The sequence below is a fragment of the Tinamus guttatus genome, unplaced genomic scaffold, assembly GCF_059628265.1.
Source record: "Tinamus guttatus ecotype Peru unplaced genomic scaffold, ASM5962826v1 Tinamus_guttatus_pri_ptg000002l, whole genome shotgun sequence".
Taxonomy (NCBI): domain Eukaryota; kingdom Metazoa; phylum Chordata; class Aves; order Tinamiformes; family Tinamidae; genus Tinamus; species Tinamus guttatus.
The window spans coordinates 2228566-2247921 of NW_028288536.1; the positions used below are offsets into that span (position 1 = coordinate 2228566).

Genomic DNA, 19356 nt, shown 5'->3' on the forward strand with positions numbered 1-19356 from the left:
GTGCAGAAAGCACAGCCTTACGTTACTTCAGAAGGAGCTTCCGAGCTGCAGTTGCATTCAGAGACGCTGCATCGCGGAGGGGCGTTACTGTCCGTCACTTTAAGGACAGGGACACGAAAATGAAGATTTCTCTCAGACCTATTTCACACGTGCTACGCAGTGAAAGCAAACTGCAATTGCTGCCAAAAATCGCTTTCAGTTTGACAGGGGAAGTCCCTTTAGCAGCAGTACAGAACTCTAACAGTTTTATCTAACAGATTGTGTCCACTGTTGGAAAAAATACTTTTTAAAAAATATGAGGACATTATTTTCCCAGTACATTTTTCCAGCACACTGCCCTCTTAGCGACTTCCTGAGGTGTGTTGATGGGTCACAACGAAATGCTTCCATTTAACAGCTTTTGATGAACTTCCTTTCTTGGGTATCTTCCTTTCTGGGCAGTACATCCCTCTGAAACAGCTCCCTTCCTCCAGCTAGGGCAGCACGTCTGCATTCATCTCCATTTCCTTGGGTATAATCTCTTTTTTACTTTCGTGGAAAGTGCCTGGCCTGCGCTTGTTCTCACCGACAAGAACAATTTAGCTCAGATTGCTCGAATTTGGCGCAAATTTATCTTTATCTTCTGTCTCAGCATAAACAATTTAAAATCCCTGCTCTTCGTGAGGTTTTGACAGAGTCAGGTCACTGTAATTTAACATGTTCTGGCAGCTTAGCTAAACAGCCATAAAAAAAAAAAAAAATCTATGGTAACTGCCCAGACACATACTTGTAGACTGCTGGGCTGTGCCAGGCTGCTGCAAAGGCATCTCAGTTTAAATTAATATGCTAGAGTTTAAACTGATTGGATTTAAATCACCTGCCCCGCCAACAGACCAGGAACGTGCGCAGCGAGCACTGCTTAGCCCAGCTCAAACGCAGAACCAACTACCGCAATTTGCTGCTGCCCTGGAGCTTTGTAAGCAACAGGACACAGTTTTTTCTCAAAGGTTTCAAGGCCATTCCACAACAAGCAGTAGGCAGAGCACATTTTCTCTTAGTTGTGTATGTTCTTTCCTGCCCTGAGCAAAAGCAGGAAGGTGCACTTCCTCACTGCTGGAATGGATATTTCAAAGATGACCTCCCTGCAACTAGATCTTACCCTTTTTCAGCCCTTCCTTTCCCAAAGTAGCAGTGCTTTTCTTACCTGTTTTTATTAGCATTTTTTGCAATTTGCGAAACAAATTGAATCAAATAAATTCCATTACACTAACGTGACCAAGTATAATGGGATACAACTATATGCCACAGAGGCTGCAAAACTACAAGGGACATGAAGCAACCGGTACACGGTAGGGCTTAACTTTAGAACAGCATGTTTGATTGGTCTGATCTAAAAACTGATTTCATAGACAACAGCCATTTCTACACCGCAATTCTTCTGCTGTTGGTGCTTGACACAAAGCTTTTCCCTAAGTCCTATCAGCATTTCCCAAGAAGCAATTTTCAGACTACTGTCTGAAAATTAAGAAGTCCTCACAAAAATCAAACTGGGAGCTCATTTAAGGCCCTCACAATTGGCTTTCTGTAGCTGCTGGAGTTAACTGCAAGTAACAGCTGGCTTGAGAGCTGCAATGTGATACGGCTCTTAATATCTCTCCAAAAACACAATCTGACAGGCCATTCAACAAGCCTTAAAAACAAGCTTAATTTAAGAATTTGCAAACCCTGTTTTACTTAATAACAGAAGACACAATAATGAACTCTAAAGAAATAACAGCTGTGTAAACAAAAACTAAGGGAGGAGGAAAGATCCTGAAATTAAAGGATACATTTAAGGTAAAGAGTTTACCATCAACTATTTTTCATAGATAGTATCCCATCTTCAAAAAACGTATTAACAAATTGCTTCTATTTTCGGCTTTACTTTAAGATGCCAGCATATTTAGAGACAGGCTGGCGTCACAGTTCTTCGGTACCGATAGGTCTTACTTCCTTTTTCCCAGCCATAACATTATTTACATAGAATTGCAACAACACTCAGAGAAATAAGAATCATCATCTACTTAGGCTGTTGTCACTCTAAAGACTCTTATATCCTGATGTTTTGAAGTCCACCAGAAACCAAAATTGAACGTCTTTGATTCAAACTTTCACCTGAAACCCGTCCCCCTCCCACGACTGGACCATGATCCAGGACAGTCACAGAAACCAAGGCACCGATACAGGAGTTGGCCAAACTTAGAGGAAATCCCATACATTAAGGACTGAATTCTCAACCATTTTTTGTCCAGTTAGGCACAGGCTGTGTCGTCTGCAGCAGTCAAACCCAAACGCCCGAGCTCTGTGCTGCTGGCTGACTTACCCGGACCAGGGCATCGTCTATGATGTGGTCACGCCTCACTTTGAGTCGCAGATACGGGTTGAGCTGCTGTCCTTGCACTAGGCTGTAGAGCACGGTTATGCGCCGCTCACTGTACATCCGGATCCTGTTGTCGTAGTACAGTCCCAGGTTCTTGGTAACAGCATTCAATATGAAGGGACAGGTCATAAAAGAGAACTTGTTTTCTGTTTCTACTTTGAAGAAAGTGTAATCTTTGTCCATTTCTAGAACATCATTCAGTGGTTCATTAATAAATTCTTCAAAAGGGATAAGTGGTTTTCTGCAATCTATAGTTTTAACACCAAGTTCAGTTTCCAGGGGGTCCACTCGAGGCCCTTTTTTATTTCTTCTTTCCTCACCCAACAGTTCTTGAATAGTTAGTTCACTGGATTCTGGGATGGGCTCTTCGTCTTCCTCTTCATTGTGATCCGTGTCCACATCCCCTCCTACTACATTTGCATAGTAAACCATTTTCAAGCACTTTGAAGCAGCAACAACAGCATCATCATCATTCACTAGGTTACGACTATTGAACTCATTGCTTATGACTTTGTAAGTAATAAGCTGCTGAAATGTCTCCATCATTCTCCGAATCTGGTCTGCTCTGTATTTAGACCATAATCTGACCAGTTTTGCTTGAGCCGCAAGGGGTAGCTTGCTCATTGCTTTGCAAAACAACGGCAGAGCCATTTCCAGGTATTCTGGGCTATGAAGATTGCCATTCTCCATAACAATAATAAACAAATTCAGATAGTTAGGATCCCGAGAGTACACATTATGGTAAGTCAAGTCACATTCCACATTAGGTGACAAGTACACAAGTGCATTTAAAAAGGCAGTTTCTATTTTTTCATTAGAAAGTAATCTATCATAGACCCGCCTGACTGCTTCAATATCTACAGACACTTCATCAGGGCCTAGTTTTTGGAGGTTGTTATCTCCCTGCGTGTTATCACCTATTCTTGATGATGATGACGACGATGATGATGCGCCGGAATCTTCTTCCATAGCAGCAGCCGAACAGGCAGCCTTTTCCTTTTCATCTTCATCTTTATCTTCATCCTTTCCTTGAAGAGATTTAAGTTCTTCCTTGGTGTGCTGTTTGGCTTTTCGGAAACTCTGTACCAACGCTTCAGCACTAGAAAATACTCTCCCAATCACTCGGATTAAAGGGGAGTAATCCTCTTTCTCTCGACATAGTTCAAGAATTTCATAGATCTTTTCTTCTGTTAGAAAAGTCACATCTATAAAATTAAAAAGAAAAATAATATTACTAACTAATCAGGAATCTGCATTGCACATCATCATTAACACTTGGGAAAAAAGCAATATCAGTGCTGATAAATTCAAGATATATATACTTCATAATTTCATTAATACCCCATTAGTGATTATGATTTAGTATAACATTTTATCACGGATGTCAATGACTGAGAACCAGCTGCGCTAGAATATCAGCCTATTGTCTGCATTTAGTAGTGTTCAATAAAATTGCATTGCCTCAACAACAGCAACTAAAACAACAGGATGTTTAAACCTTCAGAGACTTGATGGATAAAACTGTGTAATGGAGCACCAATGCTGCTGATAAATCTGCACCATTAATGCACGAGTCATTAAATGATATCCTAAACTGTATTATACCCCAGCTAAACTGTACCAACATCTTCTGTCCACATGGTTGTATCAGTGCTTCCCCCATCCCCAACAAACCTTGAAGAAAAGACTCAGTAAGTTGTTTTGTTGGATGATACTTTTTAAAAATTATTTTTAACACTTTCTGCAACAGTTTCCATACTAACCTCAGAAGTCACTCCCCAGAACATGACACATGCTCAGAAGTCCCTGCGACCTCCGCAGCTGCACACACCTTTGGGTGTGCGGGTTACTCCCCGCGCGTGAGGCCTCACCGAGGGGAGCAATTTAAACACTCTCGTCAGCAAGAACCTCCTGACCTCTCGCAGGGTGCTCCGCAAGGCAAGAAGCTGGTTTATACACAGCATTTGCACAGATTCCAAACAGCTGATTGCACCAATGTGAAATAACTCATCTGTTGGCCTGTCAGCTAATTTTACCTTCCTTTCTCTTTAGGACAGAGCAAGTATCACAGCAAGGAGAAAACACTGCTTGTAACTTCCTATGCTAATTCTCAGGTGGGACCCACAAATATTTTCACATCAGGTGTAGGACTGACTCCCAGTACTACTAGTAGAATCAGCAGGATTACTACCAAATCTACTTTTCCTTTATATTTTAATGTTACTATATATTCCTTGGAATTCCAACGAGCGTGTTTTAGGATAATATGGTGTTCTAGCACAAATACTGAAATTCTGCCAGACTCAGGCTTTACCTGCAGTCCATGCAGTAGTTTCTCTGCAGCCCCAAGAACATACATCACAGAACTGCATCACTAGTCAACACTAGGGCAGCCACCTCCGGGAAAGTGTGGGCACACTGTTTTAATTGTCAAGACTTAAAGAGAGATTGCCTGCACTAGCATTCACTCCAAGCAGTCATTAGGCTAGAAATAAAGACTAGATGGGATAAAGGAAGTCAATTTGTTGATTTCTGCAGAGCACCTAAACATTCTTAGAGCATGTAAGAAAATGTAAGCTTAATGTCATGCTATTTGGAAGAACTTCAGTGTGAAAACAGTGAAAATGTTTCAAAACTAAGATCTGTCACACTTAAAAAAGCAATAGTAGCAAAAATATTATGAGGTAATGCAGGCTTAGTACTACATCTATCATTTATTGGCTGTAGCACACATGCAAGTAGCACACTGAAAAGTAACACAAATTTAGCAGTTGATGCAGATGCTGCTGTATGCCACAGCTCCTCACAGCCTCAAACTCCTTGTCCCCAGGGCACAGAGGTTATTCATACCATAAGAATCACTACTGAATTGTAAACTTACTGATACGACGCATACTTCCAGCAGGAATTCCCCTATCAATTCTGCATAGTTCTACTGTTTAAGGCACAAGGCTGCTTCCAGTGAAAATTTTGTTTAATTTGCAGTTTCATGCTAGTTCTAAGTCGTACCATGTGACCATATCAACTGACCTGCTGTAACAGTCCTCCCCATTTTTGTGTTCTAGCCACGATGAACATCCGATACAATTTTATCAGGTACTGATTAATTGGAGACCAAACCAAATAAATGAAGCGTCCTTCTCACCCGTCAATTATTGGCTGGTCTATGTCTGAATTCGTGAGCTTTTACAAACCTATTGCTATTCCATGACAAATCTGTACATGAAATCAAGTTTCAGCAGTGATCGAGTAGCCACCTTTCAATTTCATTGAGCTTTCTCACTCTAGTTAAGAGATATTAGTTGTCTTAGAATCTTTTTGAGAAGTTTCGTCAGGTATATCTACTGCCTGACCACTAACCATTCTGTTCCTGCTTTAAGTGTTTAAGTGATAACAGTGGGAGAGATCTTTCCTGACTAAATGAGATACTGATTTTCGAAATGGCAACAGATATAAAATTGATTTTCTAGCCCATACTTTTTACATATTTGTAGGTTTTGTGATATCTTTTCCTTTTCAAGTGTTATCTAAAAAATGTTACTCAGAGGCTGCCAAGTGTCTTCAGATACATCACTCCTAACAGGTAACAGTTTTAGGGCTTAACATTACAGATGTAATTTAAGTATTTCTTTCTGAAGGGCTTTTCTTTCAATTTATTGAAAATTTAAAATTGAAACATAAAAACAAAGTGTATACTTTTTTCCTTGACTTTCTTCAATCTGACTGCACTTTTCCAAGCAACTGCAGTTGAAGAAGGATCATTAAAGAATCTACTATGTCAGATTCCAAAGATATAATCTGATTCCAAAGGTAACTAAGAATCTCAGGTGAGCTTTAAGAGCCCATTAATGCTCTCTAGCCACTCAGCTACAAAGACAGGTCAATACCTGTGATTCTGCAACAGGCGAAGTCTGAGTCACTGCTTTAGATAACAGTCAGTGTCTGGATATAGATCAAAAAGACTATTAGCTATCTATCTGGAGGAGAAAGGATGATAGGGTGGGGGAAAAAAATCCTATATATACACACACACCTCCATTAAAAATGCACAAAAATTTAAGAGACAAACATATATCCCAAGACAGAGAGTTACAGTGTAGTGTTAGTCTGGCAGGAGACACATGTTGCCTTTTCCCCTCCCCCTTACTCAGATCATAAACAATCTGGAGAAAGTCTATCGTTTGCATCAGATAAAGAACAAACTGATGCCAGCATTGACTGCAGTCTCTTACCTCTTGCACAGTGCAAGCAGGGCAACGTTTTATTGCTGATTCTGGAAGCCTTTTTATTCTTTTCTAAAAATGGTTTCGCCTTTCCTCGATGAATCAATGAATTTGAATTTTGAATTTGAAGTCCTATTTCGTCTTCCCCTGCCCCATCAAATCTACTACCCAAGCCTACCATCCACTGCATCATACTTCCTTTAACCATTATGTTTCTGAACACAAGATTGGGAATTAGTCAAGCAAAATATAACTCTTATAACTCATTAGTTACAGAGGAGTTATGAAACAAGGCAGATTACTGTTGTTGCAAATCGTTTTTGTTTTTTTTTTTTTAAACAACACATTCCTGTTGTATTCCTGTTTGTTTAGTTTTGATAATCTCAGGAGGTAACAGATGCATACACATGTTATCGCAGACTCGGTAAAGATCGAGAATTGAATGCAGTGAGATGCACTGAGCCATTCTTCACATTTTACAATCAAATATTTACCGACCAAATACTGTATTGTAATTAAGATGTTACCAAAACACCATCACAATGAAATACAGAGGCTTAGAATTGTGCATATTGAATGTATTCTATTTTATGAAGATTCCAGAAGAGATCTTACCTTTAAAGTCATCTCTTGGGCCTTGCATTTCCTTCTTGTTCATTTTTCTGTCCGTGCAGGAATTGTTATGGGCACCTTTGGAATTGTTTTCTAGGTAAGCTGAGCTCGTTCCTTTCTTGGAGGGATGAGGATCACAGAGTTTTGCATTAATCTTATAAAGCTCGAGGGCCTTAATGGCTGCTGCATTGTTATCCATACGGAGAAAAGTTGGACAGGAAGCACAAAATTCATTCGTGCAGGCTTCATTTCCACAGCCCTCAGTTAACTGGTGGTAGTAGCGCTCTATTAGATGCTTTGCAGCTGCTCGCTTCCTGTAGCAAACATTCAAACAGTGAGTATAAGGATTAGTAGGGTTTTTACATACAAAGCTCAGTCAAAAGCATCAGCAAGGCAGAGATTAGTCAGGCACTGAAACACAAGATTTCTGAATCAGATGGGACACATCAGGGAATTTTTTAAATGGAGGATTCTCATCTTGATGAACGAAAGTATATTTAACACAATTTCATCTGTGGGTCAGATGTAAATGAAAACCTGTTTGTGTGCAGTATTCAGCTTCACATTTTAGTGGATACATTCGTGTTCAGTTCTGAACAATCTCAATTGTCACTGACAAGTGATTCAGATGCAAAGCAAGGCTGAAAGTCAAACAGAACTGGATCCTGTACTGGTAATTTGAGTCTTCGATGTATAGTACTGAGGTACAGTTGCCACTGACAGAGGGAAGATACAGACAGGTATCCAAGCAAAGCTACCACTAACACACCAGAGTTAGCACAACTGCAAGCTTCCAGACAGTCTAGGTTATGTGATACTTATTCTGTTATTTAATCAAGAGAGGGGAAAAAAAAAAATGTTCCTTGATTAATTACACTACTAACATAACCACAATTAAAGATATCCTCAAGGCTGACTAATCTCATCTCACTGTAATAAGGTATACAGTTCTTTTAAATAACAGTTTTGCCAAATCCTCCCCTTTCTCGCACGATTATACATGGCATAAATATTTGTGAAAGTTACAACTGTATCTCCCAGCATTTCAATGTACTCAGTACTATATATAAACAAAGAAAAAAAAATCAAGCTGGGCAACTAAGAAAGCCATACACCTATAAAGAAACATGCAAATGTTAAAGAATTTAGCTAAAAGCTGAAGATAATTAGGACAGAACATAATGTCTCATGCAGCATCAAGAGCATTGCATTTCATCATGTTTTGAAAAGAAACCTGAAAACCTTCACTTCATTTAGGAAAACTAATTATTAATGGAAAATATCAGTTATGAAACAACACTATTAACATTTTGATTAGGTGTGACACCTACCCGTTATGCTCAATTTTAGATTAAAAACATAGGAAGCAAGATTTCCATCAGACCTTGTGACAATTAAAAGTCGCTTTTCCCAGAAGTTGATGCACACACAGGTTATGAGAAGGCATAACTGAAGTATGAGACCCACTGCTGCTACTCAGCACTTGCTGCAACTAGCTGTCAATAGGGGCTGGTTAAGGATCAGAGCTTCAGTGCAGCTGCCTGAGAAGTTAAAGAGGCCTCAAGTTGGGAAAGCAACTCTGTTGAGGGGTGCATTGCTCAGCAAGAACACCCTGGCTCCTTTTCTTTCACCCCTCAAGATCTCATGATCCTAGAGAAGAAAGAATATATTTCATACAAAGAAAACTATTTCCTATGTGATTTTCCAAAAGCCCTACTGAGCTTCAAGATAAAACAGAATAGGAAGATAGTCCTGAAACCTCTAGCCTGAGTTGGAAGACAGTGAAAAACAAAAGCAGCACCAACAGTGTGAAATAATCAAGTACTCAGAACAAATACAGTACAGACAGGGAACAGCTGCATTCTGATCTATATTCTGATCAAGTTCTAGCCTACGCAGTTTTTAAACCTGGGCTTAGGAAAATCTGCTCACTCTAAGAAATGTGTGTGTGCATATTTATAGATATGTGTGTGTATGCGTGTATATATATTGATTTCGATCTCTTTCATACTGCAGCTTTTAGAAGTTTAGAAAAACAGAATTGCTTTCATACAGTTTAAGTATATCATTTCACAGACAACTTTTTTTGAAATGCCAGCATTTTATGCTGATGATTCTTTCAATTATTCTAGACCTTCAGATTTAAAGGGCAGAATATCATCACTTGTAAGCAGAGACGTGTATCAAGTTAAACTCTTTTCTCCCATTCACACTGACTTTCTACACCTGAGCTAAGGCCATAAGTCTCACCAACATGCTCCTTGTTTGCTCTTCTTGCAAAAAACACATTACTCTGGCATCTCCATGACAGGTCTTTCCAGCTCAGCTCAACACTTACTGTCCCTTTAATTTCTGTTATTCCAGTCAGCATCAATGTTTTCCCCAGTGCATACAAAATGACAGTTATTTCATACTTGCATGATCACTTTAACCCTAGCCTTCTGCACCACATTTTCCTTTCACGTTCTCTCTCTACTGCAGTCTAAATGCAAGACTCAAGATCTTTGCTATAAACTTTTTAAATGAACTGTGCCATATACCTATGCATATTTATTTCTCATAATTAAGAAATGTATATTTAGGATATTTAGAGCCATTAAGGCCCTCGAGCTTTATAAGATTAATGCAAAACTCTGTGATTCTCATCCCTCCAAGAAAGGAACGAGCTCAGCTTACCTAGAAAACAATTCGAAAACAGCTGAAGTTACTTAGATTAAATGTATGGTGTAAAGCAATCAATTCCCTAAACATGAAGACGACAGTTCACCAGTTTGCAAGCTAGAGGAACTGTCGGACATGTGCATATCCTGCTGGTTTATATCTAATCTGGTTTTAATAAAGTAATTCCAGTGCATAAATATTATTTTGATAATGCACATAATATTAAACAACACTCCATTATAAGTCGGAGATTTGAACTACTGGTTGTCAAAGCTAAGCTTGGAGCTGTCACCCTCTCTAACCGTTGACTTCTAAGGGATTCATATCTTTTGCTTCCATATACGCCATGAGGGAAGAAGTTCAGCTGAAGTATTAATGAAAATAAAATTTTAAAGCATGCTACAAAAACTTCAGCAGAACCAGTATGAATTTCCCACATCGATTTTGAATCTTTATGTAGAAGAATTATTAAAACAAGTTTTATGTAGGTGGGATTTATTTTTAGACCCACATACAAAAAATCACGGTACTTGAAATACAGAGAAGGGAGAAAAAAAAACCCCAAAACCAAAACGCAACAACTTTGTGCTATGACCACTGTAACTGAGCTAGTGCATATGTAGCAGCCTGCTGTAGATCTATTTACACATTCACTTTAACGATGAACTGCTGCTCAAACTCTCCCAGGCCTACAGGAATATTGCCTGTAATAGTGTCTTTATTTTGACCCATGGCCAAAGACTCACTGACTTAAGTTCTACGAAATTTTATTAGAGAATGATGGTCTACAGAGAGGAAAAAAAAAAAAAAAAAATCAATGAACTATGGAAACAAACGACTCAATTTGTATTAGCTATAGTCTTAGATTTTTTTGGCTTCTTCACAGACGTTTCACACAGTCTCAGGCAAATTATCTAGGTAAATAAAAAAGTTAAGACCTTAAAAGCGAGGACACAGCCCTAAAAAGGTAGAATAGGCTTTACTGAGAGCAGCCCTTTGTGGGGTTAGTGTCCTAAAACACTTCAGGAGAACACAGTGTGGCTGGCGTGCAAGTAAAGGGATCAACTAATGTATGACTTTACAGAACAGTACGATATGCCATGCACATACCCATTTAGGTATTCGAGGGAGTACCTCTACCATCCAGTCTCGAAGCATATTGCTTGCAGTATGCTAAGCAGAGAAGCTGAGCTTCCTATATTATTAAGAGAATGTAGAAGGTATCTCCAGAGAACAAAACTATCTCTCTTTGTGGTGCTTTACTACTCAGAAAAATCTGCATTCCTAGATTTAGGCATCAAAATTCATTCACTGATTGAGGTAATGCACGAACACCTCTGTTCTTAGCACGCAGTGCACAGTAAAGTCTACAACTCACTCCAAATGTCTACCCAGGGATTCACTGAAGAGTAACTAGTCACTTGAATCCAGTGCCAAGTTTACTACCTATCAGCACAGAGACATCTTCCAAAGTAGCTACAGCTGCAGCGACTCGATTGCAGCCCTGTCTGCAAAGGCACACGCTGCTGCTGCACACCCAGCATGAAACTGCTCCGGCCGGGTCACGGCTGTGACGGCTTCGCACACCGTGGGGCAGAGGGCTTGTTATAACCTCCCCAGGCAAAAACCCTACCTTAGCAGGGGGAGAGAGGAGCCTGAGACACACGCGTTGCTCTTTCCCCTCCCAAGTCCAACAAAATCACATGCATATTTGCTACAAATATTAGCTGAACTGCTCTTGCAGTACTTAAAATGCCTAAAGGCATCCTGGTTTCAATCTTGATTGTTCTAGAGTAACAAAAAGCCAAGTGTAATTTATTTCACACTTATAACTGCAATGCTGCCAAAACTGCAGAGCATCACTAGAAGCATGAAACACTGAGCCTCTACCCTTCTTTTCATCTATTTAAAAGTGTATTGAGCTGTAAGTAACTTTTGGATGTCTAAAACAAAAAAAGAAATTGTGTGCTGAATGTTCTTTATCTGGCAAGTCAAAAGTGGCTATGCAACAGCACATAACTTGCATTTCTCAAGTAAGTTAAATATGCAGAAATACTACACAAAGTAAGTACTATTGAGCAATGGAGAAAAACAGAAATTTAAACATTTAAGACATTTTGGATAAATCTGAAGTACATGCTTCTTTACATTTCAAATACAAAGGATTTGAAACTTAGATGAATATTATATCTGATGTTAAAGATATCTGTATAAAAGCATCATTCTAACTTTCAGTTTATCTAAATTTTAGAAAGAGTTTGAAGGATTCATGGCTGTCTAGAAATATGAGCATTAAAGGAAGAATTATATCAGAGTAGAAGAGTAGGTCCTGTAGTAGGTCCTGAGTAGTACCTGAGTAGGTCCTACCTGGGACGCACACTTAGGCATGATTTCTACACAGAATTTTCACATTGCTCCAAGATGTCCAGTATTACTAAATGAATAATTTAAAGCAGACTGTTTTAACAAAACCATTAGAAATCCAGATGTCACAAAATGTTCATAGGCTGTTTTCTTTAAGGCCAAAAAATTAATAACAGAAAACAAACTGAAATATTCCAAACGAATGAAAAACAGTAATGTTTATGGAAACTAGAGGAAGTATTAGGGTTAATCTTCTGGATAGCAATAGGGAGAATATATATATTTTAAAATATTAATAACAAAACATCTTTCAGTATATGCCTTAACAGATGAGAACATGAAGTGACTTACATGGCTGCAACACTTACACAGTCCTTTAGAAAGTAAAACAACCAGCAGATCAAGACCAGCCTGAAACAGGGGTTACGAATGGACATCTCCACGAATCTAAACGCTGCTTTCTGCATTTCAGTTTCAAGCTCTGCGCACTGTTTTCCTCCATGTGTTTAGTTGCACCCTCATAATCATATTTTACCACGTTTTAAAAGGCTACCCTCAAGTTCATAGTGCCTTCTGAAAAGGCAGGGAGAAAGATAGCCTTAATAAACAAACATACATAAGCTATAAAGTGATGTTTTCAATTACTGTTGGAATAAATTTAGTAATAAGCTTAGGACTAATTACAAGCTTGTAATTTCTTATTTAGTTTGAGCACATTAGTTAATGTTAATATTTCAAAGAAGAAAATCCTCAATCAGCTGTGAAGCTTGCAAAGAACGATGATGACTAATTGGTAAGAAATTGCACAAGATATTCTACAAGAAATTCTAGTTCTAAAAAATTTGTTTTAAAATTACTAAACTAAATACTAGCTGCGAGGGCACAATAATGCCAAATCGCCTGCGTCTCACTGGAAAGAAACAGAACAAAGTTTTCTCAGGAACTTCACATACTTGCTGGTACTGCTCAATGTGACTGTCATATACCCAGAACAAAACAAACTAAGATGTTTTAATTAACTATTATGCAAAACACATTGTATACTACCTTCCACGTTTTTTCCTAAAACGAATCCTACCACTGCAGCAAACGCAATTACAGAAACTAAACTTCTCATATTGAGCAAGCTTAAATCTGCAGATGCGAATATTCATACACTGCCCTCCTATCTGTAGTGCTAAAAAAAGGCTGAGACGTCACTGCGGTGTCAGCATTAAGGATATCACAACAACAACCTGGGGCCATGGACTCTGCCGGCCTCTGGCCCACTGAAGTGTTCCAGTGGAAAGCATGATAAAGATGACACTGTTCAAGAGAGAAGGAAAACTGCTGGTGTATGAAGAGCACTGACCATTGAAACATGTAAGGAAGTCCTGCAGAAAAGAAACCTAAATGCTGACTCCGAACTTTTTTTTAGGCCAGGTTTCCACGGTTACGTTCTTCTGCTGTGCCTTCACTCCTTATGACACTGTCCTAGAAGCATGACCACGGTTACGCAGAAACTCTGGCCGTGAGTAACCTGGGGTCAGGGCTCCAAGCACCCTAGCTGCCAGCTTAAGAACAGTCTACACCTGTGGACTGAACAGTTTGAGAGAGCTATTCCCACAGTAAGCAGTTTGTTTTTAGTAATTTTGGCAAAATTTGGTTTGGTAAGATTATAGTATTCCTCGAACTCTGTGGGAATCGAGGTGTTTAAACAGTTGATTAACTTACACTTCTCCATTTTTTTAAGTTATAAAAATGCACCTTCTTCCCCACAAAAACTTCACAGCAAAATCTTGCATTTCTGTTCTTTTAAATTGTTATAGAAATAGCTTGTCTCATAGCACTTTTGCTCTTGGAAGCAAAGAAAAAACAGACACCATCAGTGTAACTGAAGCAGTCGCCAAATTTAAGACACTAATAATTCTGGACTAGAGCAGATACACAGTCTTATTAACTGAGAGAAAGTCCTCAAGGGAGCCACTGCCTGGCTAAATGATGCCTTGCAAAAGGCTCTCTGAAGGCATTTTAAAATTCATCCTAGAGAGGGCATAATATGACACTGTGCAAGGCTTTGGGTGTGCAGAAAGGCACCCCCTGTAACTTTCCTTTCCAAGAAATGCAGTAAAGCAAGCAGCACAAGCCAAAAAAAAAAAAAAATCCCTTCATGGGGCAAGGTTTAATAAAGGGGCCCCAAACGGGATGACCCAGGGTGGACCTCTGGAGACCATGCGCTCCACTCCCCCTGCTCAAGCAGCGTCATGAGAACATGCTGCTCAGGACCATGTCTAGTTTGGCTTTGAATATATCCAAGGACACAGACTCCACAACTTCCCCAGGTGACCTGTTCAACCACCCTCACAGTAGCAAAACATTTTTCCCATGTTCAGGTGGAATTTGCTATATTGGAATTTGCTATATATGTCTGTGCCCACTGCCTCTGGTCCTGTCATGGCACCACTGAAAAGAGGCTGGCCCCATCTTCTCAACACCCTCCTACCAGATACTTATGTGCACTGAGGAGATCCCCCTGAGCCTTCTCCAGACTGAAGTGTCCCAGCTTTCTCAGGCTCTCTTCCTGTGAGAGACGCTCCAGTCCCTTAATCATCTCCGAGGCTCTTGACTGGATTCGCTCCAGTATGTCCATGTCTGTCTCGTCCTGGGGAGCCCAGACCTGTGCCCAACACTCTTCAAGCGTGGCCTCAGCGGAGCTGAGGGGAAAGATAAAGCCCTGTCCAACTGTCTGCAACACTCTGCCTAATGCAGCCCACGGGACCACTGGTGCCGTGGCCACCACGCTGCAGTGCGGGCTCATGTTCAAAGCTATGTTCTGGCTAGGAGGAGAATACTTTAAGATGTCCTGTGTCCAGAAAGCACCAAGGTGGCAGCTGAAAGCAGGTATGATGAAGCACTAGTATCTATATAGTTGCTGCACGTATTTGCAATGGCCATAATTTGCTTTTCAGGTAAACTATTTGGAAGCTGCTAGTTTTCCCTTTGCTGTCTTTCAAAGGAAATATTGAGCAAATATTGAACCTACGAGATGACTATGTATCAAACGCAACTGTAACAACACTTTAGATAGGGGGTGTAAAGCCTTGAAAAGAGCAGAAATGTCATAGTTGAAAAGCATCCCCAACCTCAAAAGCAGAAAGAAGAAAAGTTGAATTGTCAGAAAACTTGCATCATATCAAAATATCAACACTCTGCCCTTGATATGTGGCAATATGCTCCAGAGTGAAGATGCATTAATTGGTAAGAAGTGTCAAGTTATTGTTAAAGCAAGAAGTGAAAACCTGCAATTTAAACAGGTTTTAAGATACACCAATTGAAACTGGAAGCTCCTGCAGATTTGTGACAGGAGCAGACAGGTGAAGAGACTGGTCTTAAGGGGCAAAACAAGACATGAATGCACGCTAAGAGAAAAAATAAAAGGTCTCAACTCTGAGCTAACACCGAGACACTCATCAGGCACAAAGCTACAATTTCAAGAGTCTGGGATAGGTAGTACTTTTACCCATGGAAAAATCTGTTGTATGAGTCTGAAAGAGTACTTTTTTTTTGTTTCTAATCAAAGCATGCAAAACACATGTAACTATCCTCCTAATATAGAGGAAAACACAAAGACCTGAGTATTAGCCAACCTACCCAACTTACATGTTTATTGTGCAATTAAAAAGAACTTGTATAATCCTTGATCCTTAGATGCCTTACTGACATCTAAACATAGTTATTTTAGGTGCACAGTAGGTTTGTAGATCATACTCTGTTACCAAGCACACTAGGCCTCCTTATGTGGTAAAAGTGGCTATGTAGCAGGAATAGAGACATTACCCACAACTGGTGATACATGTCATAATATGATACAGTATTAAAAACTGTGGTTCTGCAATTATATTATGTATTGATACTCAGTATTTGAGAACTGCTACTTGAATACATACATGGATCCCTCCCGCTTGGCAGTCTGGCACAGATTTTAGACAAATAACAGAGCATAATCAGAACAATTTTGATGACCCCTATGCACCAAAAAAAGTATTCTCCATACAGAAGCTTGCTACTAGAGCTTTTTATTTCTTTCAGGTTTATATTCAAGGAGTAAGACATTCCCTCACAGCAGTGGAATAGCACTACTGGAAGAGATGGGAAAGGAGAGCGATAGCAAACTATTTTCCAGAAGAACTGCTGAATGCCCAGAAATACATGAGGCAAGTGCTGCTTGTTTCCTTTTTTAAAAACCTTTCAAGGATAGGCATGCAGCCCACAGAAAGGCCCACCTCAACTCTGGCCCTGGAAGTTGGGCAGCTATAGCAGAGAAATCCTTGAGCACTTCACATCGTGTCCCTTGCCTGCAAAACACCCTAAAATTGGCATCCGAATTGGCTCGCCATGTGCAAAATGCCAGACCACTTAGGTAGGGTGGGTAAGAGAAGACTAATTCTTTTAAAGTCACAGAAATTACTTGTAAAAGAGAAGCCAACTAAGAACTTTTAAAGCCCAGCCTAGTACCCTAACGCCTGGGCTACACACTCTCTGTTATTTTGGGATGTCTCTTCTAAGCCAGAAAGGCAATGTTTATGGTTTCCTCATTTCAGTTCCAAAAGAGGTTTGTTCAAACAGCTGGAAAAGAGCCTGCGCTTGCTAACCTAAGAAAACTCCAAATAACTTTTTATTTTAAAAGAGTTCCCTCATTCCCTCTAAACCCTTTTCAATTTGAAATGGGAACAAACATTTTTGCCTACCACATTCTTGCTGCAAGTTAACCTTGAGTTTTATGCTCATGAAGATCCCAGCAAAACTCAGGACTGCTAGGAAGGAGCTAAAAGAGTACTGCGTAGTGAAAGATAATTTTGTGTATCTCACAGTAGCTAACAGCTGGATTTGCAAAATCAAGTTGGACTTTTTTCTTAGTTCAGCAATCTATAGTAGAAACTGGCAGGTATTGCACATTAGTACTGAACTGTCTTCAAGCTCATGCAACGTGTTAGTGAATAGCAGGTAGAAATTACATTCCTATTATCAAGTCTGAATATAGGCCTGTAGATTTTAAATGCTGTATTACACTACCATCTACTGGTTCACAGTAAACCTCTGAACTTCCCCTTCAGCCTCTCCCTCAACACACTTCAAAAGCCAACCTCCCAAAAATATTGCTGAGAAAGTTCCTACACAAATGCTTAAAAGTATTTTTATTTTTTTTTCTCTCCCCAAAGCAAAATATGAATTAGAAGTTTTCGGAAGAAATGCCACAAGCTGTTTCACAGTTCTACTTTAGTTTCTATTCCCTAGCCAGGTGCAAGAGTAATTGTTACACATGGTCAGAACGTTTTTAAAGATGCACCAATACACTCATTCGTTCATCTACTTACATTCGGCTAGTTTCAATGTTTTCAGAGTGAGGTTCTCCTGGTGATCTGCAAATACAGGTAAAATAACAAACAGTGCTTAAGGCTTTAAGTCATTAAAATATGAAGAACTAGGAAAATTGAAAAATTGTAATACATTTATTTACATTGCCACTAAAAGCATTAGCTTTCATGCGTTTACACATTTACCTTGCTTGACAAAAGTGCATTTTATAACAGAAAATCTGAGAATATTAAAGAAATTTGACTTAAGGACAGCATTTTTCCACAGCTTACATGAAAACAGCTATATCAGGAGATTTCTGCTGGCAGTACTTCCATATTCAGTTTGGACAGTGCACCAGCTCTGGGCTAATTCTTCATAACCATTCCTGTAATCATAAGGTATGCTGAAGTTTATCAGTGGTCAACTGTTTAAAACAGAGATCCTTTACACAGTTGGACTCTATGAAGAAAGAGCTCAGAAGCAGATCTCAATAGAATCTCAAAACAAATTCCAGGTATTTCTCTCATCATTCTAAATTACAGACATAGGATAGTCTCACAGAGCAGTTACTGGGAGAGAGCACAACTAGAGAGAGGTTTCTGCTTCCTCATTCCAGCCACTACTGTTCAGAAAGGTATTAGCTGCCTGGTATTTCTGAGCAGCAGCTGTGCAACAGTTTGCTTACGCCTTTGATTTAATTTACAGAGGAATTCAGAGGATGAAGTTCCATATTAACTTAACCAGGTTAAGTTACAGTTGTTGAACTCCTCCTTATCCCTTCATCTTCCTTGTGTGGAAATGGTTCTGGTAGTTAACATTTACTTTTCTGACAGATTAATTTTTTTCCTTTCCTCTGGACGTCCCCTCACCTAGGGAGTTTTCAGCCAGAGCAGAATCCAGATCCAGGAGATAGGGCAGTAGAGGAGCAGCAGTTTCGCCTTCAATCACCTCCAACTGCCACAAAATTAGATCATAAAGATCTTACGTGACTTATGTGAGCAGAACTGCTATGCTGGATACTAATTGTTTGAAGAGTGGAAATAAGCACAGCCGTAACAGTAAAACTCTGTGGCTTACAGGAAAAAAATTGCCTTTCATGACAGTTTTCTCAAACAGAAATGAGCTAGTATCTACAAAGAGAACTCGCTCTGCAGCGAGTTCATCTCAGTTTCTTTTAGAGGACTTTGGTTAGCACAGAAAAGCTATGGCAAAGCGTGCTGAACTAGGGAAGTTTGTTTACGGTAATTTCTATACAGTTTTAAAGATTTATTATATATCTACAGTCACTCTTCTAAATGCTACTGCAAAGTTTCCACCTATACCTGAAATACAGCCTCCTCTCCTATGTTTCATCAATTCCAATTCTCTTACTGTCTGGTCCCTGTTAGTAAAGGCTGGAATGTTCTCAAAATTTTCCACTTAATCTCCGTTCCTTTATAGGTATAGCAAATCGTGGCAGTTTTCTGTAATTTACCAAACTTTCAGCATTATGTCAATAAAACCAATCCCTAGAAGGCACTTCTGGCAGAGAACTTAAAATTCCTAGGCTAACCAGATACTTTGCAATGATGGAAGATATAGGAAGTTATTTGTTTATATTTCAGTAAGTTATAACATTCAGCTTGAGCAAGAGAGAATTCTAAACTTAGTATTCGACTACACTTACATTGGTGCTTGAAAAGCCAGCACCCTCTAAATGAAGAGCAACAACCACAAAAAGCTCTGTTTTAAAAACTGGTCTCTATTAGTCTCCCTCCAAAG

General features: G+C 39.5%; 1 protein-coding gene across 8 annotated transcripts in view; it reads right to left on the reverse strand.

The window, feature by feature from the left end:
• The window catches only part of UBE3A (ubiquitin protein ligase E3A), a 50293-nt gene that overhangs the window by 13417 nt on the left and 17520 nt on the right, over positions 1-19356 (reverse strand). For 5 of the 8 annotated variants that reach the window (XM_088520769.1, XM_088521139.1, XM_088520701.1 and 2 more), the window contains 3 exons: positions 17613-17657; positions 7237-7547; positions 2342-3603 (listed from right to left, as the gene is read on the reverse strand). In XM_088520769.1, the coding sequence (XP_088376895.1) occupies positions 2342-3603; positions 7237-7547; positions 17613-17657 (1618 nt within the window). Of the gene's footprint in view, positions 1-2341; positions 3604-7236; positions 7548-17612; positions 17658-17885; positions 17981-19356 lie in introns of all 8 variants that reach the window. The other 3 variants (XM_088520962.1, XM_088521016.1, XM_088520833.1) reach the window with 1 other exon arrangement.